Source organism: Schistocerca nitens, chromosome 6, assembly GCF_023898315.1.
Source record: "Schistocerca nitens isolate TAMUIC-IGC-003100 chromosome 6, iqSchNite1.1, whole genome shotgun sequence".
Classification (NCBI taxonomy): Eukaryota; Metazoa; Arthropoda; class Insecta; order Orthoptera; family Acrididae; genus Schistocerca; species Schistocerca nitens.
The window spans coordinates 601,749,046-601,775,677 of NC_064619.1; the positions used below are offsets into that span (position 1 = coordinate 601,749,046).

Genomic DNA, 26,632 nt, shown 5'->3' on the forward strand with positions numbered 1-26,632 from the left:
CAGAACAAGAAATCCATACCATGGCAGTGTAGAAATGGCTTGGCTCATCCTGCAATAGCTCCTGTTTACCATTACGTTAAACTGTCACAGTGCCTGGTCTGGTCTGCCTCAAGCTGTGTAAAAGCGCCGATACTGCAATTGTCATTCCGACACACCAGTGCATTGTGTTCAACATTTTAGACCTTCATGTCTTACATTTCATTTAAACGAACTAGTAACCCCGGGAAACCCCCATTTATACTCAATAAGTGTGTGGCAAAGTATTATTACACATTCTTCGATAAAAACCATTTTAATTTCACAAGCACTGTGATTGTGCAAATCACATAACAAAACATGAAACCTATTTCCACGAAGACCACACGTCCTTCACTAGCCTTGCAGGACTATTAAAAGATATTTTCCAAGAGTCAGTAAATCACTGCACCCTTTATCTGGAATTATAAAAGCTGTGAACTGAAGTAACATGCACTTCTCCATAATCACTTAATGGCAACAGAATGCATTATTCTGGCTGATAAGGACGGCAATTCCAACAAAACATTTAACCACTATGGGTTATCTCCATGTGCCTGTTCAGCGGCACTATTGGCATATCTCCCACTTCACTCTGAAATCTACTTCATGATTTTCATACACAAAAAAAGCTTTGTTTACATTGTTTCGGAACTTTTGGACCAAATATATTTCTTGTTCTTTTTTATTAATATTTTGACATTGGTTCATTGAGTATTCAATGAACTGTGGCTGAAGCCCAATCAACAGGGACTTACATGCTTTGAGTGAAAATAATAGTGCATTGAGAATGGCTAACTTCTAGCTGAAATCTAGATCTGCATAAAATAATAGTGCATTGAGAATGGCTAACTTCTAGCTGAAATCTAGATCTGCATAAAATAATAGTGCATTGAGAATGGCTAACTTCTAGCTGAAATCTAGATCTGCATAATAAAATTTAAGCATGGACAACTGATGGCTGCAATCTATAATTTACAAGTTTATTTATATTGTTTTCTTTTTATCAATTTTAATAGTATTTTATGAAATCACTTAATATGTATACAGGTCTACCTATCTTTCACAAACAGAAACAAATTCTGCTTTTGGTTATATAAATAACAGGTTTTGTATTATAAACAATATGATCAAAAACCAACAAAAATATTTAGATGAAAACTACTTCCTCCAATGTAGAATTTCTGCTGTTTTGTTTTCTTGTATTCCAACATCTTAATTTCAGACTGTATTTTTTCTGGCAAATTCTTGTTATTTTTCAGTTTCATTTAGTTTCTTTTTTATCATCTTTATGCAACGAACTTGCATTATTCACAGACAGTTTTAAACTTATGTTGATTTTGAAATTGTCAACATCACCATCATGGACCGTAGCATAAATGTATCTTTGAGCAACAAGACTTTTTTCATTCAGATTCTCAACATTCAGAATTTACTGAAAACCTCGTTCCACAACAGCATTTTCATGCGAAAGTATTGAAAAGCTTCTGAGAAAATCTACATTCTTTTTGTGACCATTCAACCACTTTCAACCAAACAAGTTTCCCTTCTTTTGAACAATCTCATTTCTTTTTGTATATGAGCATTTCTACAAATGCTAATAAATTCTTGGTCAATATGATCTGTTTTTACACCTGATAACCTTTCATTAGAGACGAGAAGTTCAAGGCAGAATGTTAACCTTTCTACAGCTATTTGTTGATTTAATGCTGCTGAAGGGTCCAAGCATAAAATGGCACATGTAAGTTTATATTTCAGTGGTGACCTTTCAAGTAGCTATTGTATCATGGCAATAAAACAAGAATGCATTTTTTCTTTAAGACTCAAGATGTCAGTTGGGTCCTTAACTTTCTTTAGGGTATCTTGTGTAGTAAAATCCAATACAAAGCATTGCGCCGTGATCAGATTCTTCTTATCCTTCATGTCGATCTTCATGAGGGATTTTTCCATCTACCAAAATGATTGATCTGACAACTCTCTGCATTAAAGGGCAAGTAAGAGTGAACAATTCATTATACAAAAGAGGAGTCATAGGTACATCACTTTGGAAATCGTGTAAGAAATATCTGAATGCATGTGCAGTTGGAGGAGGGAGAAAAAAAAGCCAATTTTGGATCTAAGAATTTGTCTTTAGATGCTTCAGATACAGTTTTAAAACTCACTGAATTAGATACAGTTTTATTTTGAGTCAACTGAGAAACATAATTTCTTAGATGGGGAAGAATTTTCACAGCTCATTCGGCCACATTTGCATTTTTAATCCATCTTGTCCCTTAGAATTGCAATGGAAAATCTGAGGAGGCTGTACATTGACTTCTTTTCTGTATGTGAGTCATGAAACTAATAATATGAGGCTGTTAAAATTGTGCAATTTCCCAATTTGTTTGTGACATGCCATTTTTGATAGCTTAATGAACTACATGCAGGCTGCAACTACCCGCCTGTAAGAGTTGGGTGTTTTCAGAAATTTCTTTCAGCTAATTATCCATGTTCTTCCAAACTTTAAAATTCACGCTTGGTCCATCCATTGCCAACTGCAAAATTTTTGGAAGGTCCTGTACACCAAAAAATCCTTTCAAAGCACCTAGTAAGTCACAGGCCCTTGTGCGTTGAATAAAAATAGGGTCAAAACATCGGGTTGAAAGCTGTGATTTATTTCGATCCCAAAATCTAACATGAATGTTCATTTGAGTTTTTCGAGAAACAATGTTTACACTATCATCAAATTCAAGAACAACATAATCACATTGTTTAATCATGTCAATAAGTTCGCCATGAACATGTAGAGCAGTATCATAAACAATACCGTATGCAATTTTTGTTATTTGCAATTGAACTTTTGACACAATATGCCTCTCTGGAAACATTTCCGGAAGTGACGATATGCAAGCAGCAGAACTTTGGACTGACCAACAATGATAAAAAAGACTGCACTAAAGATTGTTTAGATGGCCAGTTTTTTGAAGTTGAAGGTTCACACCTGCTTCTGTGGTATCTGCTGCCTTGGAAGAATACGTACCAGAATGTATAATTAGATTTTTTTGCCAATTATAATGAAAATATTGGATTGTTGCCACAATGCCCTCATGTTAAAATAATAATAAACCAATCCTGGATTTCTTTGTTAAACTATTTTCTTTCTGTAGCTGTGAGTCGATGTTGGGTGAAAAAATTTCTAAAAGAATTCTTCCATTAAAAATGACATTCTACAATTCTTAACTGCACATCCTAATTAGTCATATGGCAAGACTATCTGACATGCATTCCTGCCAATTACTATTGGTAAAAATTGTGAAATACAGCAGAAATCGTCATGGTGGACTGAATGCAATGATTTCCAAAATCAACACAAATAATTCAAAAATCAAACAAAGAACAGATTAACTTAATTTTTTTAAAAAATGACTCCAAATACAATTTGCGTGTTACAAATAAGATAAAATAACAAAACATGTAATGATCAAGACAGGTTGCTTTTTGTAATGGCTCATGTTCACAGAGGATGACGCTCTCAGGCATAAAAGTTTTAGATTACCAATTTTAACGCAAAGATAATTCTAATCAACATCTTCCTCCCCTACATCTGCTCATTGTCTCAAGGAATACAGTTCAACAAAGATACCTATATTTTAATTGTTCATCTAGAACGATGACATTGTGGCAACAACCAAATCGTATACAAAATAGGGTTACCTGACTCACTGCTTTGGGAGTCTTGTTGCTGCATAAATATATTTATCAGAAAAGACTTTTGTTTGTCTGTGGAAAGTTTACGTTTCTGGCTGTTAGCGTGGCTGTCCAAAGCATTTTTCCCATTGTCGAAATATTTATTATTATCTTGCACCAAGAGCACAATGCATTCGTTTGTAATTTGGTGTCAAGGATAACCCATGGATAAATGAACTCATATATACTCTGGTATCGAGTTATACTCTGTTTAGGCACTACGGAAAACCACTGCACTCTGAAAATGTTATGAACTACTTCAACTGTGCGAGAAATTCACATCATCCGTCTCTGTTACTGACAGTTTCCGTTCTGTCCTTCCATCTCAGAAAGATGTAGATGGCGCTAGTCTTGGAAGAGGTGTAACAATGGGTTCGTTTCAGCTGCTGCCAGACAGCTACTTCCAAGTACACACACACACACACACACACACACACACACACACACACACACAGAGGCGTTTGTGTGCATGTGCGGCTCCAACGACCGAGAAACCCCTGTTTGCGCTTTGTACTGCTTAAATGCTTCTCATACCATTTCTGGTTAGATTCCCGCGTATAGTGATGGATAAACATCTGATATGCTTACCTTACTATTAACAATGGATTTTAAACATGAAATAGTCGAATGCAGGAACTGTAATAGCTTCGAAAAGGTTGAAAAACGTGCCACAAACAAAACAAGTCACGTGAAGTACACCGCCACTCTAACTCAGACAGATATGCGCATCTGGAGGCTTGGCAGTCTAGAAAAAATGTTTCCATGTATATTCTGGCTGCTATCTCTCACTGCTTATACACTAAACAGCAATACCCCCAAGTAGTCAGAAGCGGAAGAAGCTACTGCTTACACGTGATTTCAGCTCTGAGCATGTACTGGCAGCATGTACTGTTTAAGAAAACCTGCCTTCCCGCTGCATTCGTATATTTCCGAGGTTACCATATTAACTAGAATCTAAGGAGCACTCAAATCTCAGCCGTACCTGAAAAATGAGACACGAAATCGAGGAAAAAAAATTTCCCCGAATCTAAGCTGCACCTGAAATTTGAGACTCGAAATTCACGGAGAGAGAAAAGTTTTAGACCGCACCTCCAAATCAAAACAAAGTTGGTCCATTGTTAACAGACACAATTTAGGTCGAATGGATGAAGATACAGCTATAGTAGTTTGGTTTGAGTCTTCAGCTTAGCCGTTAAGCTTTACCAGCAAGCCATTGCAATGCATCAGGCGCTCTGTCCGTATTTATACGGGTACCCTTCCTTTTTCAGATGCTTCGCCTGGTTTGAATTGATTCCTTATTTTGCTTTGATCTGATAAGTGCCGTTCTCTTTGTTATAGGTGTCTGTCGAATTCTGATAATGAGGGTCTACACCCTGTCACCTCTCGCGGCATGGATTGCTTTTGTGCGCACTACCGCTGCTTCTCATTAGCGAAACAACAGCAAGAGACTGCTATTTGTTGTTACTTACACTGCTGCTTTCTTTGATACTGATCAACAAGAACCAAATAATAGACTATGTATGATAGAAGTTGTTCTGATTGAGAGTTAAGCAAAAATTTTGCAGACGCCTCTTTAGTACATTACATTCTGCACAGAAATTAGAGGCATCTTAGATTTAAAAATCTAGTCAGTTGCCTTGCTTCATTTCTGATTGTATCACTATTCAGCATAAGAATAATATGAATATAAACATGACACGATACATATATTCTTCCGCATTTGCTGTTGTCTCACTCTAGTTTCGTAGTTTATTAGGCAGACAGGATTTAAATGAGATGACAGCAAACACGAAAGAATACATGGATTATTATTCTTATGGTGAAGAGAATACTGAATGTGATTCATGACTCATAAATGTTCCTATTAGCAACCATCTCTAATCACACATAGGAAAATATTCAGAACGTAGAGTTGGCCACATTGACATACATCCCAAACAGTCTTGCCAGTCATATTTTCATAGTAGATTTTTAGTGATGACTTCAAATGCAGAGTGTAGCATTGTTGTCTTGAGTCCCTAGACTGGTTTGATGCAGCTCTCCAAGCTTTTCTATCCTGTGCAATGCAGAGTAGCAACACTTATAAAATAAGAATGAAAATAACTTACTAAAAATTACAAAAAACTTACTAAAAATTAAACGCTGAAATTTAAAATAAAATTGTATTAGGTTTGTAATACATCTTATACGAAATGTTTAAAATATCAGTCATGATTATGAATCACTATCACTCGATTCTTTGTTGCTCATTTCTGCAGAATTGACGTCATCCCGCCTGGAATTACTGCCAAGTCCGTTTTGCTTTCCTATAATTTTCATTTTACTGCAGGTGTTGTATGGCCTGCGTATGCATCTAATACCAACAGACTGCATAAACCGAGCACTGTGGCAGGACGACGATTCCCCACACACCTAATCCATTCCAGCACCGTGTCCTCCAAAAACCATTCAGTTTTGTTTGCTCGTAAAATTACAGTTTTTGGAAACACTTCCGAATTCGGTAGTCTTTCGCTTGAAAACTATGAATGGGCGTAATTTATGGCCATCTGCTGTGCAAGAAAGATTGATGGACACCCGCTGTTTTTTCACCCCCTGCTGTAAGAACACTTACGTCTTTCTTTCCGTTGGCGTCAACTGTATAATTTGATGGCATGTCAAAATATACGAGAGTTTGGTCAGCATTTCCTACCTGACCAAGAAGGTAGTGCTTTTCTGTGAGCCGCCTAATTATGAAGCGCTGAAATTCCACAAGTTTCTCTTCATAATTTTTCAGTAGCTGTGCAACTGAAGTTCGCCTCTGAAGTGAAAAACCCCAGCACTTCATGAACAGATCAACCCAGCTGCGACTAGCCTTAAAATTTTCGATTTTTTGCTCTCTAGAAATTTCAGGTGCCTCACTTTCTAAAATTTCGGCCCTCACAGGCAGGAATTTCTGACGCTGTTCCTTAACAAATTCGTTTAAAATCACTTCTAGTGCATATCGGCCACATTTTGGCCCACTAAATGCTTTCCTGCTACTTGGACATTCAAATAATTTGTCTCTCTGCAGTCGCCATGCCTGACGTTGCTCTCATCAATCCCATATCGCAGGCCTGCAGCACTATTACAACTTTGTTCCGCAAAAGAAATAACTCCCCTCTTGAATTTGGCACTATAATGAAAGCACTTCATTACGGTTCACCAACACCAACAAGCACTTCACAAAATTCCACGAAGCAATAGGTGCCGCTACATAAAATCTTAATGAGCCCCAGCGTATCAACTCGTGCAACAATCTTGAAGCCTTGTGCATTGTTGGTATTTTTGTGAATAAAAACTTATTTTTGTTGCTACAAATATTTGAAAGGCTGCTACATTCGAAGATGAACAATGCAGAATTTCTATTTACTTCGCTGACTGTGTTGTTGTGGTCTTCAGTCCTGAGACTGGTTTGACGCAGCACTCCACGCTACTCTATCCTGTGCAAGCTTCTTCATCTCCCAGTACCTACTGCAACCTACATCCTTCTGAATCTGTTTAGTGTATTCATCTCTTGGTCTCCCTCTATGATTTTTACCCTCCACGCTGCCCTCCAATGCTAAACTGGTGATCCCTTGATGCCTCAGAACATGTCCTACCAACCGATCGCTTCTTCTAGTCAAGTTGTGCCACAACTTCTCTTCTCCCCAATCATATTCAATACTTCCTCATTAGTTATGTGATCCACCCATCTAATCTTCAGCATTCTTCTGTAGCACCACATTTCGAAAGCTTCTATTCTCTTCTTGTCTAAACTATTTATCGTCCATGTTTCACTTCCATATATGGCTACACTCCAACAAATACTTTCAGAAACAACTTCCTGACACTTAAATCAATAATCAATACTCAATGTTAACAAATTTCTCTTCTTCATAAACGCTTTCCTTGCCATTGCCAGTCTACATTTTACATACTCTCTACTTTGACCATCATCAGTTATTTTGCTCCCCAAATAGCAGACCCCATTTACTACCTGATGTGTCTCATTTCTTAATCTATTTCCCTCAGCATCACCCGACTTAATTCGACTACATTCCATTATCCTCGTTTTGCTTTTCTTGATGTTCATCTTATACCCTCCTTTCAAGACACTGTCCATTCCGTTCAACTGTCTACCAAGTCCTTTGCTGTCTCTGACAGAATTATGTCATCGGCGAACCTCAAAGTTTTTATTTATTCTCCATGGATTTTAATACCTACTCCAAACTTTTCTTTTGTTTCCTTTACTTATTGCTCAATATACAGATTGAATAGCATCAGAGAGAGGCTACAACCCTGTCTCACTCCCTTCCCATCCACTTCTTACCTTTCATGTCCCTCGACTCTTGTAACTGCCATCTGGTTTCTGTACAAATTGAAAATAGCCTTTCTCTCCCTGTATTTTACCCCTGCCACCTTCAGAATTTGAAAGAGAGTATTCCAGTCTACATTGTCAAAAGCTTTCTCTAAGTCTACAAATGCTAGAAACGTAGGTTTGCCTTTCCTTAATCTAGCTTCTAAGATAAGTCGTAGGGTCAGTATTGCTTCACGTGTTCCGATATTTCTACGGAATCCAAACTGATCTTCCCCAAGCTCGGCTTCTACCAGTTTTTCCATTCGTCTGTAAAGAATTCGCGTTAGTATTTTGCAGCCGTGACTTATTAAACTGATAGTTCGGTAATTTTCACATCTGTCAACACCTGCTTTCTTTGGGATTGGAATTATTATATTCTTCTTGAAGTCTGAAGGTATTTCACCTGTCTCATACATCGTGCTCACCAGATGGTAGAGTTTTGTCAGGACTGGCTCTCCCAAGGCCGTCAGTAGTTCTAATGGAAAGTTGTCTACTCCCGGGGCCTTGTTTCGACTCAGGTCTTTCAGTGCTCTGTCAAACTCTTCACGCAGTATCATATCTCCCATTTCATCTTCATCTACATCCTCTTCCATTTCCATAATATTGTCCTCAAGTACATTGCCCTTGTATAGACCCTCTATATACTCCTTCCACCTTTCTGCTTTCCCTTCTTTGCTTAGAACTTGTTTTCCATCTGAGCTCTTGGTATTCATACAAGTGGTTCTCTTTTCTCCAAAGGTCTCTTTAATATTCCTGTAGGCAGTATCTACCTTACCCCTAGTGAGATAAGCCTCTACATCCTTACATTTGTCCTCTAGCCATCCCTGCTTAGCCACTTTGCACTTCCTGTCGATCTCATTTTTGAGTCGTTTGTATTCCTTTTTGCCTGCTTCATTTACCGCATTTTTATATTTTATCCTTTCATCAATTAAATTCAATATTTCTTCTGTTACCCAAAGATTTCTACTAGCCCTCGTCTTTCTACCTACTTGATACTCTGCCGCCTTCACTACTTCATCCCTCAGAGCTACCCATTCTACTTCTACTGTATTTCTTTCTCCCATTCCTGTCAACTGTTCCCTTATGCTCACTCTGTACAACCTCTGGTTTAGTCAGTTTATCCAGGTCCCATCTCCTTAAATTCCCACCTTTTTGCAGTTTCTTCAGTTTTAATCTACAGTTCATAACCAATACATTGTGGTCAGAGTCCACATCTGCCCCTGGAAATGTCTTACAATTTAAAACCTGGTTCCTAAATCTGTCTTACCATTATATAATCTATCTGAAACCTGTCAGTATCTCCAGGCTTCTTCCATGTATACAATCTTCTTTTATGATTCTTGAACCAAGTGTTAGCTATGATTAAGTTGTGCTCTGTGCAAAATTCTACCAGGTGGCTTCCTCTTTCATAAGAAACTTCGTTGGATAGTGTTTGAAAATGCAGTGGTCGAAACTCGGGGCGGAGAAAAAAAAAGCTCATCTTCTACCTTTTTTTCAAAAATTTATTTACTGATGCAGAGGCTTTGGCGCCAGTACTTATCTTTGTGCCTGCAAAGCATGCCTGTGCAGCGCTACATATATTCAATGGCAGAAGTTAGTTGTGGTGGCACCTACCAACATTTTTCAGAACTACCGCTTAATTTGCACTCGGTTCTAAGCCGCAGGCGGTTTTTTGGATTACAAAAACCGGAAAAAAAGTGTGGCTTAGATTCGAGTAAATACGGTATACGCAGATCTCTCTTTGCTGACAATCAGCATGTAAAAAAATTGCTACCGAAACTACACGAAATTGCACTTACAATTAACAATGTAAATGTAAAGTCATCCACAGGAACTATCAATCATTATTACTAACAAAAACATCAAATCTTACGAAGCTTTAAGTTCGAATTATTAAAATGTTCACAAGCATGTTTTGTGGAAGAGATTTTCTGACACACAATCGAGAAAGAAAACTAAATGTCAAAATATGTAGCCATTATTTGAATGCTTCTTAAAATGACCATACATTGATTTAAAAAATGTTTTGCATATAAAAATGAAGTTATGAATATTATTTTAAAATATCCTGGTTTCCCACAGAAATTCGAGGTGTTTCCCAGGATTTTTCCCTTCTCTTTTCAAATTCAAAGCTTTTTCCCTGTTTTCAAGGATTGGTGGCCACCCTGGTTAGCTTTACCGATGAAGAGTTAGCGAATATGCACCTAGTGTATGGGTTCACTGAATGCAATGGACGAGCAGCACCATGACGCTACGCTGAGGTGTTCCTGAAGCAATAGCAACTGCATCACAGTACTTCTGCATCTGTCCGTGGGTCATCACGTAGATATAGTCACTGTTTTATGCTGTGCCTTTTTGTTATTGCACATCATGTGCCTTTTCTCTTTTGAGAATGTATTTTCACAGAAAGAAAGGTGATTGGGGTTTAAACTAACTAAAGTGTAATTACATATTACTCTGTATCACGTCACCTGAGACCAAGAGTTTCTTATACCCAAATGATCAGAAAATATGTCTGAACAATGTTCAAAATGTTTGTGTAAGAATGTGGAATATCTATTAGGACAAAGTGCAAGTGAGAAGGAAATTAGACGTAAGATGAAGTCTGGGAGAGGATGGTCGAGGAACTGTTCTTATAACCAAACAACAGCAGTAAAAAAATTCAATAATGTTATCACTTTTCTTCAAGAATTTATTTTTATCACACTAAATGAGGTGCAGTTTCTTTGGTGTTTTGACAAGTACTTGCAATTTTGTTTTTTCAATATGTAGCTGGAGTCAGCCCAAGCAAATACTGCTCACGACATCTGTCATGCGACACCCAGTGTCAACACAAAGTCTTGGCTGTTTCACACACACACACACACACACACACACACACACACACACACACACACACAAGTTTTTTAAACCAGAAATTTACATGCCCATTTGATAGAGTGGTCCCAGACTAGCCCAGTGTGGTTTCTGTTTTACGGATATGTAACGATAGGGATGGTGAAACATTCAGTCGCTGCTGACTTACTGGTTATTTTCCATGTTTTATTGTCCCTCTTAATACATACTGATGAAATCCATATTGCAATAGACTAATCTGGGACTGCTCCAGCAAACGGGCATGTAGAATTCTGCTTCAAAAATAATTGTGTTTGTAACACGAAACAAACTGATGCTTTCTGGTGACACTGGGTATCATATGAAAGACATGATGAGCAGCATCAGTTTGGACTGACTCCAGCTACACTCTGCAAACAGTAAGTTGCAAATATCTGTCGAAACATCAGAGAAAATGTGCCCAGTGACACTCTGGTCCTGTAAGAGGTGTCCCTCCTGTCTCAAAAGTTTTTCTGTTGTTTGTGTCTATAACACACAATAGTTTATTCATATTTTATGTCTAGTTCACTTATCTGTTACAATCTAAGTTTCCACAGAGATATCCGTTTTACTTAATTACCTGCAAAAAGGCCGCCGATGCCTTCACCAGAGGAACCTTTTTCCACTCCTCTTTGTCAAACCATCCTTCCAGTGTTTTCAAGTAATGAAGCATATACTGTAATGGAACCAAGGGCAGGAGGTACATTTATTAGTAAAACAGACTTAATATTGTATTGGACCTCAAAACTCTACACAGCATTAACACACAGTTCTGTACATTTATGATGCAAAATACTCTGCTTAAATACAATGAACATTAGACAATTGTTTCTTGTTCATACTAAAACCAACAGGGTTTAAAAACAATAACAAAATGAGCACAATAATGATAAAGACAACTGATAGAAAAGAGGGCATAACCATGAGCTCAATTCATATGTGGAAAAACTTACAGACACCATAAGGAAAAGAAGTACACTCCTGGAAATGGAAAAAAGAACACATTGACACCGGTGTGTCAGACCCACCATACTTGCTCCGGACACTGCGAGAGGGCTGTACAAGCAATGATCACACGCACGGCACAGCGGACACACCAGGAACCGCGGTGTTGGCCGTCGAATGGCGCTAGCTGCGCAGCATTTGTGCACCGCCGCTGTCAGTGTCAGCTAGTTTGCCATGGCATACGGAGCTCCATCGCAGTCTTTAACACTGGTAGCATGCCACGACAGCGTGGACGTGAACCATATGTGCAGTTGACGGACTTTGAGCGAGGGCGTATAGTGGGCATGCGGGAGGCCGCGTGGACGTACCGCCGAATTGCTCAACACGTGGGGCGTGAGGTCTCCACAGTACATCGATGTTGTCGCCAGTGGTCGGCGGAAGGTGCACGTGCCCGTCGACCTGGGACCGGACCGCAGCGACGCACGGATGCACGCCAAGACCGTAGGATCCTACGCAGTGCAGTAGGGGACCGCACCGCCACTTCCCAGCAAATTAGGGACACTGTTGCTCCTGGGGTATCGGCGAGGACCATTCGCAACCGTCTCCATGAAGCTGGGCTACGGTCCCGCACACCGTTAGGCCGTCTTCCGCTCACGCCCCAACATCGTGCAGCCCGCCTCCAGTGGTGTCGCGACAGGCGTGAATGGAGGGACGAATGGAGACGTGTCGTCTTCAGCGATGAGAGTCGCTTCTGCCTTGGTGCCAATGATGGTCGTATGCGTGTTTGGCGCCGTGCAGGTGAGCGCCACAATCAGGACTGCATACGACCGAGGCACACAGGGCCAACACCCGGCATCATGGTGTGGGGAGCGATCTCCTACACTGGCCGTACACCACTGGTGATCGTCGAGGGGACACTGAATAGTGCACGGTACATCCAAACCGTCATCGAACCCATCGTTCTACCATTCCTAGACCGGCAAGGGAACTTGCTGTTCCAACAGGACGATGCACGTCCGCATGTATCCCGTGCCACCCAACGTGCTCTAGAAGGTGTAAGTCAACTACCCTGGCCAGCAAGATCTCCGGATCTGTCCCCCATTGAGCATGTTTGGGACTGGATGAAGCGTCGTCTCACGCGGTCTGCACGTCCAGCACGAACGCTGGTCCAACTGAGGCGCCAGGTGTAAATGGCATGGCAAGCCGTTCCACAGGACTACATCCAGCATCTCTACGATCGTCTCCATGGGAGAATAGCAGCCTGCATTGCTGCGAAAGGTGGATATACACTGTACTCGTGCCGACATTGTGCATGCTCTGTTGCCTGTGTCTATGTGCCTGTGGTTCTGTCAGTGTGATCATGTGATGTATCTGACCCCAGGAATGTGTCAATAAAGTTTCCCCTTCCTGGGACAATGAATTCACGGTGTTCTTATTTCAATTTCCAGGAGTGTATTTTGTTCTTGTAGAAAAGTCACAAAACTGAATATGGACTTATATGAGCTAGAGATCCATGAAATGTGGCCCTTTCAAGGAGAAACTTTGACTAAAGTTTCCAAGCAAAACCTGAGGAGAAGACTGGCAAGATGTGAATCACAGAAATGACGGAAAATGATTGAAATACAAAGTACAGGGATACTTGACGGAAAAAGTAGAAATAATGTGGTCCTTAGCTACTTTAAACAAAATAAATAAAATAAATAAATAAATAATAACTGATGATGTGATGTGCTGTCCTTATATCAGAAAAAAATACCTGTGACGATAACGATTCATATCATAGACGAAGGGAAAAAGCAAAGTGGTACAAATTAAGATATCTGTTGTCAGACATGAAGCTAACTGCTTCAAATTAAAACCGTACTTTGCAGCTTCAACTCTGTCTACATCAGGACTGTGCATCAGTTCTATGTTTTAATTAACGTGCTTCATCGTAAAATATATACTGTATTCCTCTGTTATCCATTCATTTACACACTGTGTTGTGTAAAACTCACAATGGAGAGGCTTTAGGGATCTGTAACAAGTCAAATTATTCGTCAACAGTCAGGAGCAACCATAGCTGTCTACTTCTCGTAAATATACTAAGAACAAATTATGAAATTATGACTAGAACTAACCTGTTGAGACTGATAATTATTGAAATTATATGTAAATTACATTAGGAGCAAAACAGTTACTTGGGGGGGGGGGGGGGGGGGGGGGGGCATGACACTTTCTCATTCTACACCATTCAGCTGCTGTTTTTATCCAAAACTTATTCCCATTTCATATCTGACACCAACCAGCAACTGAGACTTTAGTCTCAGAACACTAAACTTCATTCTTAACCCTAGTCTACATGGAAATTACTTCTACTTCTACTATTGTGGTTGTGTATTGCTGAGTTCATACTAAATTCAATCTTGTTATTAACTAGAAATAGCATTAGAGAATATACGTATTAGCATGTAAGTGCCAAAATCCCCAGATTCCTGAAGAGGCTTCTGCTGATATTTGCTTATGAACTTCAGACAATATGCATATCTGATGCTTCAGTAGAATAAATACCGTTTTCATCTTAAGTATGATGCCCCAGAGGATTATCCCGCAGGTCAATACAGTGAGCAAAGCAGGCACGGCTGAGCTTGGAAAGAATGTCATTTCAGTCGCACTAGAGATGTCAGTGATTGCTTTTGAAAGTAATACATTAGCGGCCAAATCACAATAATTTGAATACTAAATTACTTGTTTTTGCCATCACTGGCCACCATTAGTTCATGAGACAGACGCTGTGGTTCACTCTCACAACTGCGGAAATGACAATATTGTTTTGAAGGTTAGTGCCCAGACAATTTCCTAATGCAGGATGATCCAAGTCTCAAAAGACATTGGGGGGGGGGGGGGGGGGGAAATCACCTTTGAAGATTAGATGGCTTCCAAGGGCTGTTGCTAAGCACAAAACATCAATAGGTCGAGGGGTGAGGCTAGGGGGTGTTGCACTCTGCTGACCACAAGATCGTTAGAGAAGGCAATTTTTCAAGAAAAGCCTCCAATGTTTTATGAAAGCAAGGACATGCCTACAGACAGGAGATAGAACTAGAAGAGGCGGGGAACTTGAAACTAAAAGAATAGACATACAGTAAGCATAAAAAGATGAGGGACGAAGTTAAACATGTCTGAGGAAAGATACAACCAAATAACTAAATAAGAAACAGAAATAAGTGTGAAATCCTTATGTAGAATCAATAAAGAGTGAATAATTGTCTATCAATAAAAACAGAGAGATGAAATAAAGCAAAAATAACAACAGAACACAGCAGCATAACCTCGGAAAGTAGCAGAATGTGGTGGCAATAGCAGAAGACTTTGAGAAATTCAGGCTAAAAAGAATATATAATCACAAGATGAGGAAAAGTACCATGTAGGACAAGTGTAGAAATAAGTATAATTGGAAACATTATCAAAGGGACTTATTGGGAAGTATGTTGGAACACATGCGATATTATGTGATAATACAACCAAACATTTACCCAACCTGTGACATTTGGAATGAAAGAAACTCAACTACACAATACAAATTACTGAGGCTGCTGGCTGTGGTATGAATGTGGAAAAATCATCCAAAACACCAATCACTAAAAGAAACTCGCAAAAAATTGAACTGAAAAATAAGAAAGCAAGACAGCAGAGACTCAAGGAGAGTTGGTTTGAGAAGCAACATATATTGCTAAGTCACCAGGCAACTCAAAGTTTCGTGGGAATGTGTATCTCCCCAAGTGAAGTAAAATACATACTCTTTGGAATGTGCAAAAGTTGTACTATGACTGTTCTTTCATTGCATTGTGGTTCTGAGTTGATAATAAAGTCAAAATATCTTATACATGGGTATTGTAATTGGCCTACATAACTGGTGGCACCAAGATGAAAACACTTCGTGAACAGAAAGTACAGTTGTGTTTTGCATTATTTTTCAATAGCCGTGGAAGATGCAGCAAAACTGTTACGATTGGTGAGGAGAGCTGACAGTTATAGCGGAAGACTGAATTTCTCGAAGTTTCTATGCTGTGGTGTTATGACAGCTCAGGTGCAGCAAATTTACCAGCTCAAACAGTATCTTCAATGCCGTGCACGCATCCACGCATTGTGTGCTGCACACCAGCCATCTCAGTGTAATTCGTGCCGCGACTGCAGTTGAGAGCACCACTGTTTTTGTCTGTGCAACCTGAGATTTGGTTCGCAATTTTAGAATGTATTTTTGCCCAACAGACAATCACAGAGGACCAGGAACAGATGTTATCCTGCAGCCTCCACACCCACGGACCTACTAGGCATTCAAGACTGTGCTGACCACGCATTGCACCAAGTTACCAAAACTAAAGCTTAAGCAGGTGCTGTATCATGACCGAATAGATGACAGAGCCCCACTGGAATTCTGGAAATACTAACGGGCTATGGTGGAAGTTACGGTGGTCTCTGAAGAGTTGGTACTCTATACTGGCAGCAGCAACTGCCTCCACAGGTGCAGCTAACCGTGATCATACCAGCGGCAGTCCTCTGATAAATTGTTGCAGGTAGCTGATCGTCCACACCACATGTTAGACTCAGCAGTTGTAGTGACTGTAGCACTAGCAGATACTGATGCCTCATGTTATGGTCAGGCTTCAGAGTCATCAGAAGGACAAACACACCGTCGTATGATAGTTTCATTTCAGCGAATACCAAGGAGGACTGGAGTTCGTCATTACTTACAAACCACACTGGAGAAGACGGCTGACCAATTGCAGGTGATGGAGCATCGAATAGGTTCAGACAGACAGATGCAGGCACGATGTTCTACTAACCCACCAGCTCAGGACCGCACAAGATCAAGATGCTGCATCAACCACCTGTTGGTATCACATCGACCATCTGTTTGTATAATAGACAGTTTGGGCTGCAGGCTACAATGTACGAGAATCTGTTTGATTATCCAAATGGCTAAAGCAGTCCGCTGTAGGTGCCAAGGACCTCTTCTTCTCCAAGTGACACTGATGGTGCGTGAAATACAAGACACCAGCAGTTCCCAGACCACGGTGCAATATTAACACACTTGTTAAGACTGCAGAACCATCTGTCCTCTCAACTCAATTGGCAGTTCAACAGAAATGCATAGGAACATTGCAGTGGTTGCAAACTGCCTAAGACAATCTGTGTTAGTATCTCTGGCGGGCAATGGTTTGGGAGTCAGCACTCTACTGACATCGTATGCACCAGATATGGCAGTGCCGGAGTCACTGCAGCTGTTAGCCTCCAATAATTCTACTACCAGGGCGCAGGGTCACAAGGAGATGGTAACTGACATCAGTTTTGCTGCTCCTTTAAAGTGGATGTTTGCAGACATTTGCCCACCTATCTTAGGAAAAGATTTCCTTGCACATTTTGCGCTGCCGGTGCAGATGATAGGGTACATCATGTCATAAATACTCATCAACAGCATGTTCCGCAAGTATCAATGTTACCACACAGTGTAAGGACAAGATGTTACACTACACACATATGATCCCAGGGCCACTAGTTGCAAGGTGCATCAACAGAACTGCTCCAGATAAAATGCTGTAAATTGAAAGTTTTTGAAAAGATGTTGCATTCTGTTATCATACGGCATTCGGACAGCGCCTGGATGTTCCCATTATAATTAGTCAGGAAGAAAGATGGTGCATGGTGTCTTTGCACGGATTACAAGGGACTAAGTGCTAGGACTGTTCCAGAAAATATCCTTTTCCATGTATTCAAGAATTCACAACGCTTTGGCTGGGACAGCAGTTTTTACTGTCCTGGATTGTCGTGAGCTCTATAAACAGATTCCTTTAGCACCTATGGATGTTTCTAAGTGAGCAGTGGTCACACCTTTCAACCTTTTCAAGTTCTTGCACACATTTTTCAGACTTAACAATGCAGCTCAGATCTGGCAAAGATTCATCTATGAAGCGCTGAAAGGACTGCCATTTTGCTTTGCATATTTCGACAACATCTACATATACTCTGCTGATGCACAATCACAAGTAAGACATTTCGCTTAGGACCGGCAAAGTTACAAGACTACAGTGTATTAATGAATAAAGACAAATGCATTTTGGTTAAAAGTGAAGTGACATTTCTCAGTTTTGACCCACTGGCGGAAAAGTTGGCTTTGCTGCCACATCTGAGCAATTACCCAGAAGCTACTTCCATGGCAAACTAACTGGATCACCTATAATGGGGAACTGTTAGCAATTTAAGAGAGTGTGAAGCACTTCTGTCCTCATGTCGAAGCCCATCCAGAGATGATTTACACCGACCAAAAGCCAATTTACCCATATTCCAGAATGCAAGCGGCAGGTGCTCAACTCGACACTCCAGGTACACAGTGTGTCAGTCAGTTCATGACAGATGCTTAGACGTGCAACATATTCAAGTGACCAACAACATACAGTTGCGATCCTGACATTAAGATGACCGCAGCCAGGCACAAAAGGCAAATCATCAGTTGATGGACTTACTGACAGATCATTTCTGCAACTCCAGCAGGTTGAAGTACGAGGTTCTGGTGTCAAGCTACAGTGTAATGTCTCTCAGTAGGTGCCGCGGCCCTATATCGTGCCACAATTTCACGAGATAGTGATTGACAGCGTGCACAGTTTGGCAAACCCAGGGGCAAACACCTTTGTTACGATGTTAACTAAACGTTTTGTGAGCTGGTCTGTTATGAAAGAGGCTCTCAAGTGGGCTTACATCTGCCTCCACTGTCAACAGTGTTAAGTGGGACATCACGTCGTGCTGAGGTTAGGCGTTTTTCAGGTCTACTGGTAAGATTTGCAGATATCCACCCTGACAGCGTGAGTCCCCTACCATGTTCTGATGGTTAAAGATACTTGTTCATGTCAGTGCATAGAGGCACAAAATGGGGGGATGCCATACCACCATTGACAGTATCAGCTGAGACAATTGCACAGGCATTTGTCACACTCTGGTTGGCGCACTTCGGCTATCCCCTGTAGATTATAACAGACCAGGGCAGGCAGTTTGAATCCACCCTGTTCAGCAAGCTGATTAAACTGTGCTACTCCAGCACCACAACACCACCAGTTACCATCCAGAAAGCAACGGTGTGATGGAGAGGCGGCATCACACACTGAAAGCAGCCCTCTTGCCAGCCACAAAGGTGGACCAAAGCACTCTTTCTGGTACTGTTAGGGTTATGGACAGCTGAAAAGGCCGATACTGGCACCTCACCTCAGTGGCTGAGATGGTATATTGAGAGCCGTTAAGGATGGCAGCAGAGTTTCTCATTTCTACACTGCTGCCAGTCCAAATAGGGTTACCCTTATGGGTACAGAGGATTCAGGATCATGTGGCCAAGATTTGACAATCACTGCCTGTACATTACAGTTTGCACTCTTTTCTTGCACAAGGTACCAACAAATTGTTCGCATATAACGTTGTTCACCGATTCTGCATGAACACCTCTTCAGCCCATGTATATGGGTCCCAACTAGGCTTTGCCATGAAGTGAGCACACATTTGAGATTCAGCAAAGTCGGATGAACAGCAAAGTATCAGTGGAAAGACTGAAACCAGTGTGGTGAACATTGGCTCCAGCTCCAGACGAAAAGGTGAGCAACAAGGGAGTGGTGACGCGGCATGGGGCCGATGCTCCCACAACCGCGCACCCAGTAGATGAACCTATTCCTGGGCAACCCACACCAGCATTGCTGGCAAACACTCCGTTCACCAAATCATTGCACCTGCCGAAGATGGTTCACACCACAGCTGGCAGAGCTGCCAAATTTAAGTACCTCTATATTCTCAGTGCTCTGCACTTTAGCAGGAGAGCTGAGTGGGAATAGGTACCTCTCAAAGTGAAACACAACAGATACTCTTGAATGTGTGAACGGCAAACATTAACTGTTCTTTGGTCAACATTATTGGAAAACTGCCCAAAAATTACAGAAAAATTCTGAGGTACCTGCCTCTGCTATCTGAATGAATTAGAAATGTTGGGATTATGCTTCCACACCTAAAGTTATCTCCATAATGGAGAAAATATTGAATTAAACCAAATACTTCCTTATGGAGCTCTGTAAAGTGAGGTTGTTCAGGGATTCACCCTTGGAAACAACTGGTTCTGCATTTTCAAGAAAGCTGGGAATTTAGTTTTAAACCTTAACTTCAAACAGCATTAAATGTGGAAATTATTTTTCATTAAGTCAAGCAACTGTACAATGTAGGCTGAACTGAAATTCAGTTTAAATGTTAATTAATTAAACAAAATGTTTGTATCACAATAAGAGAGGATTTAATATACCTGAAGTCAACAAATTTCTATACTTGATGTTATGTTGGTGCCTTGGTTAAGTTTGATTAAGCCATGTGACAAAATTTTATTTGGTGTTCAACAGATTTTAGTTTACTATCTAATCTCTGTACTACGTGTGGCACTAGACTCAATGATACAATCTACCAACAGGATGCTTTTTGAATTACAGAACATAATAAAGCCAGTAAAAGTTGGACAAAGAACTACTGCTCTCATCAACTGAGATATTGAACACACAGTATGCACCACCCAGTGTTATATATTGTTTGGAAATGTTGTCCAATTTTAATTTATATCTCCATATTTTATTGTGAATATGATTATTGCCATATTGTTTACATTTTTTGTATGACTTACACAGGTTGGGTATTGTTGCCTATTTACTGGATTCCCTGGATAATGCCCTACTGATCATAATAGTCATTCTAAAAAGAATAAATTTTGGAAATGCGGCTAACATTCTTGCTTCATATTCCCCCCGTTCCACAACCGGGTGTCACATAATAATACAAAATAGTGTAAAATCGAAATAGCTCAAACAAAAATAATCACAGAATGGCTATAGTGGTTCTTCAACAGGACACCTAAATGGCAAAATCAAGTTGATTACTTCATAACACATACATACATAAATATTTTTTAACTACAAATTGAACAAATTACCCCTCTTAGTTCATGGTTGAATATCTACTAAATGTTCATAAGACCATTTTTAGCTTCACATCACTCAATACAAAGCCATTCAATTCATATTTTAGTTTGTTCTTTTATCAACAGACCTTGTGAGGGTGTGTCACAGTGACCTCGAACTTCAGCATTCTCATGATCAACAATTCTGCTTGAACTATGGCATCACGCATGTTCCAGTACTCATCTCCAAGCTCCAAAGGTGCTGAACCTCTATGCAGAGTATTATGTGTCACATTAATAACATCTCGTATCTTCAGGGGATCATCTTTCACTTTTCCAGCAAGGTATAATGTTGTTGCAGCAATTAACTGAAACATAACAAAGCAAAAATATGTGCTATATGAAAATGGTATCAAATCAACACTAATGAGTAAATCAATTGCAGATAGCTGTCATCTTCAGGTGAGTAGTTGCCTCTTCTTATTTTTGTTTACTGTTTTCAACCTGGTATTTTCTTTATTGTACTACAGACTCAACAGTGATGGTGTGGATAGGTTAGTCATAACGCAAGATAATAATGTATATGATTATAGTCAAATAATTAGGAACAGACGGACCAGGCACCCCCCTCTTCAAAGATGTGCAAACAATGAGCTGCTTGTGTGCTAGAGTATCACTGGTATATAGTGTGTACCCCTTTTCAGGTAATACAATTGCTGCCAGAGTAAACTGTCACTGTCAACAATGTGTGGATGCTACTGACTGCCTTTGGCTGGTTGAAACTGTAACATGGGATGAACAGGTCACAGTTTAGCAGATTACTTATAGGTTACATGCTGAACGGTAACGTAATGAGTAACAATATTATTCAAAACTACGTCATCATTTTAGGATGCGCTAGTCACGTATCTCATAAATACATGCGCTAGGCACATGCCAAGGAAATTATCACAAGTATTAGGACACCAACAAAGAATGCAAAGCACGACAGGTAATCAGGACTGGCAAATTGTAAACATTTGTCCACTTATGGTATCCTACAGGAGGTTGTACAGACAGCAAGAAAATGTGCCATCACATCTGTCTGAATTGTACATAGGGGTTGTACAAACGCATTATATAAATGAAAATAGATGCCCAGCACCTCGAAGTTACTAAGTATCTGGAAAGCAGTCAACATGAATGTGTGTGCAGCTGATCCTGTTCTCAAAATTGTGTGGTGCTGTTGAGTGGCTAACAATCTATAAGACTGCATAATATATTTGATGCCTTTCAGAATCCACATCCTAGACGAATCACCGCCCTCTTCAATGTGATTGGACATGTTATTAGAGAGGCAGTACTAATTCAAGAGTCCATTACTGCATTTTGTGAACTACAACATTATCATGGCCTTGTTTCAATACCTTAATTACAAAAAAATGGTTGGGGAAAAAAAGAAAACAATCAGCCAAACAGTGGCAAAACAAAGGTTTATTACCCCATGTCCTAGGTTTCGATATTTCTAAAAATCTTCTTCAGGAGAAGTTAGCCTTTGTCTCTGGCATGGTGTATGCTAAAGTTATGCAAATATTTTATCATTTGACTCCTGCTATAGTTTTATGTCAACAAGAGCCCTCACCAGTGGGTGAATACATTATGCATTTATTCTGACGTGCACTGAATGTAATCTGACTGTTGTCTTAAGCCATGGCACGTGATGTTTCTGGCTTTTATATCAATTTTATGTATCACAAGAGCCACTCGGATTCAGCTAATGTAATTTACGACCATGTGATGTAACAAGGCCCACTCCTTCTAAAAGTGAGAAATTGCTGTGAAGTGATCAACAAAGGATGAACAAATGTGTACGAAAAAACTCTACTCAGATGTCTGTCGGTCATTACAGACCATGTGAGGGTAGTAAACATTTTAGAAGTGATACTGAAGTTTGAATGGAGTGACTGAAAGGCTTAAAGGACTGGTGGCAGCTGACTACTAGACAGAGAATCTAAAGATCATGGTTGGACGAGAAAAGACTAACAATGAAGGTGATTACATGGCCATAAAGAAATCTTCAATTTTGTGAATGAGGCAGTTTCAAATACAATATAATGCTTGAATTTATTAAACCCAAATAGTCATTACTCAATGGATTACCTTCATATGTTAACAAAATGGAGAGTGCTGAACCCCTTCTCTCTGATGTGTTAAGATATACTATGCCCGACTAACAACTAAACCACATCTTTCTTCTGGGCTTTGATTCTATCATCATATTCCGGAATGACGGACACGCCCTACCCAAGATCCTCCTCACATCTCAAAGTGATGTTCCATTGCCCAACCAACCTACACAACATCCTAGTCCATCTTTGTGTCAGTACCAATCCTGACCCCTTGTAACAGGTATCATATCCCCGTGGAACAGCCATGTGCAAGACCTACCCAATCCATACATCCAACACTTCCTATTCCAGTCCTATCATTGACGTATCTTACCCCATCAAAGGAAGGCAACCTGTGAAATCAGTCATATCATTCACCGGCTCTGCTGCAACCACAGCACAGCTTTTTACATTGGCATGACTACCAACCTGCTGTCCACCAGGATGAATGGACACTGCCACACTGTGACAAGAGCAAAGTAGACCACACAGTGGCACAACATGCAGGTGAATATAACATGCTTGATTTCAATGACTGCTTGACAACCAGTGCCATCTGGATCCTCCCCTCCACCATCAGCTTTTTCTCAATTGCACAGATGGGAATTATCCTTGCAACATATTCTCCATTCTTGAAATCATCCCAGACTGAACCTGTCCCCACACCCTCCACCCAACAGTTGCCGCCCCCTCCATCAGATCATCCCCTCATTCTTTACGCTCCCTGCCCTCACTGTGTGCTGCCCTCCGCAAATGCACTTGCCTGTCCTTTCCCCTTCCCTACTCCTCTCCATTTTCCGCTCCCCTCCCCCCCCGCCTGTCAACATCCCACCTCCCAACACTGTGCCTGGCTGTGTCATCAGGTTGTGACCTAGTCCCTGCACGCCAAACTGGACAGGACAGCACGCTTCTACCCCCCCCCCCCCCCCCACACACACACACACACACCAGCCCAGTACCCTGCTATCCCTCCCTCTTTTCCACTCTGCTCCAGATTGCCATTTACATGACAGTCTTATTCTGAACAGAACTTCCAGTAGTAGTGGCCATGTGTGCGTGAGGTGTGCTTGTTCGTGTGAATGTGTGCCTCTTTACTTCGCTGAAGAATGCTTTGGCTAAAAGCTAGAATGTGTAATGGTCTTTTTGTTGTACCTGTCTGCAACTCAATGGGTAATCTTTATAGGAACTGGCAATCTGTTCCTTTCTTAATATTGTTGATACAGTCTGTAAATTAATGTAATACAAATTGAGGGGAGTGGGCAAAAATAAAAAGAACAGAGTGGAAACTCACATAACAATCATATCCACTACTGTCAGTCTCTTTGAAAAATCTGTGGAATAAAACAGCTGCAGTTGCTATGGTCAATGGCTGTGCTTCCAGCTTCACACCTGAAACAAATAAAACAATTCTGAAACAAAACACAAATTTTAACTCCAAAAAGGTATCACAACTTCATAACTTGCTAGCTCCTAATGAACCACTAATATATTCAACCAACATGTACTACTCTCCACAAAGGTTACTTTCATAAAAATTGTGTCTCTAGACATCACAATCAAAGAGACAACTATGAAAATACTGAGCTGGCAAACAGCTAACATGTTTTTGTATTCATAGTCCATGACTCTCAATGTAAAAATACTCAACACATTCAACCCTTCACGTGTTTCATCAGCACCTCTCAACTATGCATGTATCCAATCTTGAAGAACAAAAGTTTGCTTATATCTGGCTGGGTTTTGCATTTTCATTGCTCCTACTAATGAGTTGACTATTTTTTAACATGTCCGAGTTTCATACTGGACTACTGTTTTCCATGCAAAAACTAATACGGTATTCAAATATTTGCACAGAAAGTAACTGACCTAGCATCTTTACAGAAAAATAAAAAAGTAAATGCATGTGTGACTCTGAGAAGTAAGAAACTTTATCTTACAACTGAAACTAATTGCAAGCATGCAAAATTCTTTCAACAAAAACTTTAAAATCTGTTCCACATTGTGTGTGTATATATATATAGAGGGAAACATTCCACGTGGGAAAAATATATCTAAAAACAAAGATGATGTGACTTACCGAACGAAAGCGCTGGCAGGTCGATAGACACACAAACAAACACAAACACACACACAAAATTCAAGCTTTCGCAACAAACTGTTGCCTCATCAGGAAAGAGGGAAGGAGAGGGAAAGACGAAAGGATGTGGGTTTTAGGGAGAGGGTAAGGAGTCATTCCAATCCCGGGAGCGGAAAGACTTACCTTAGGGGGAAAAAGGACGGGTATACACTCGCGCGCGCACACACACATATCCATCCACACATATACAGACACAAGCAGACATATTTAAAGACAAAGAGTTTAGGCAGAGATGTCAGTCGAGGCAGAAGTGCAGAGGCAAAGATGTTGTTGAATGACAGGTGAGGTATGAGTGGCGGCAACTTGAAATTAGCGGAGATTGAGGCCTGGTGGATAACGGGAAGAGAGGATATATTGAAGAGCAAGTTCCCATCTCCGGAGTTCGGATAGGTTGGTGTTGGTGGGAAGTATCCAGATAACCCGGACGGTGTAACACTGAGATGTGCTAGCCGTGCACCAAGGCATGTTTAGCCACAGGGTGATCCTCATTACCAACAAACACTGTCTGCCTGTGTCCATTCATGCGAATGGACAGTTTGTTGCTGGTCATTCCCACATAGAATGCATCACAGTGTAGGCAGGTCAGTTGGTAAATCACGTGGGTGCTTTCACATGTGGCTCTGCCTTTGATCGTGTACACCTTCCGGGTTACAGGACTGGAGTAGGTGGTGGGTGGGAGGTGCATGGGGACAGGTTTTACACCGGGGGCGGTTACAAGGATTAAGAGCCAGAGGGTAGGGAAGGTGGTTTGGGGATTTCATAGGGATGAACTAACAGGTTACGAAGGTTAGGTGGACGGCGGAAAGACACTCTTGTGGAGTGGGGAGGATTTCATGAAAGAGAGAGGATAGGGGGATGGGGGGGGGGGAGAGAGAGAGAGAGAGAGAGAGAGAGAGAGAGAGAGAGAATATAGGGGGGAGGGAGGAGAGAGAGAGAGAGAGAGAGAGAGAGAGAGAGAGAGAAGAGAGAGAGAGAGAGAGAGAGAGAGAGAGAATATAGGGGGAGGGGAGAGAGAGAGAGAGAGAGAGAGACAGAGAGAGAGAATATAGGGGGAGGGGAGAGAGAGAGAGAGAGAGAGAGACAGAGAGAGAGAATATAGGGGGGAGGGGAGAGAGAGAGAGAGAGACAGAGAGAGAGAATATAGGGGGGAGGGGAGAGGAGAGAGAGAGAGAGAGAGGAGAGAGAGAGAGAGAGAGAGGAGGGGGGGAGAGAGGAGACGGGGTGGGTGGGGAGAGAGGAGGGGGGAGAGAGGAGGCGGTTGGTGGGAGAGAGAGGAGGCGGGGGGGTGGGAGAGAGAGGAGGCGGGTTGGTGGGAGAGAGAGGAGGCGGGGGGGTGGGAGAGAGAGGAGGCGGGGGGGTGGGAGAGAGAGGAGGCGGGGGGGAGAGAGGCGGGGGGGGGGGGAGAGAGGCGGGGGGGGAGAGAGGCGGGGGGGGGGAGACGGGGGGGGGGGAGGACGGGGGGAGACGGGGGGGAGACGGGGGGGAGA

The 26,632-nt window shown here is 41.2% G+C and overlaps 1 protein-coding gene across 3 annotated transcripts in view; it reads right to left on the bottom strand.

Moving 5' to 3' along the window:
- The window catches only part of LOC126262928 (cyclin-Q), a 59,435-nt gene that overhangs the window by 8,762 nt on the left and 24,041 nt on the right, over positions 1–26,632 (bottom strand). For all 3 annotated transcript variants that reach the window (XM_049959853.1, XM_049959854.1, XM_049959855.1), the window contains 3 exons: positions 24,300–24,397; positions 21,011–21,229; positions 11,550–11,645 (listed from right to left, as the gene is read on the bottom strand). In XM_049959853.1, coding sequence (XP_049815810.1) covers positions 11,550–11,645; positions 21,011–21,229; positions 24,300–24,397 — 413 coding nt within the window. The remainder of the gene's footprint in view (positions 1–11,549; positions 11,646–21,010; positions 21,230–24,299; positions 24,398–26,632) is intronic.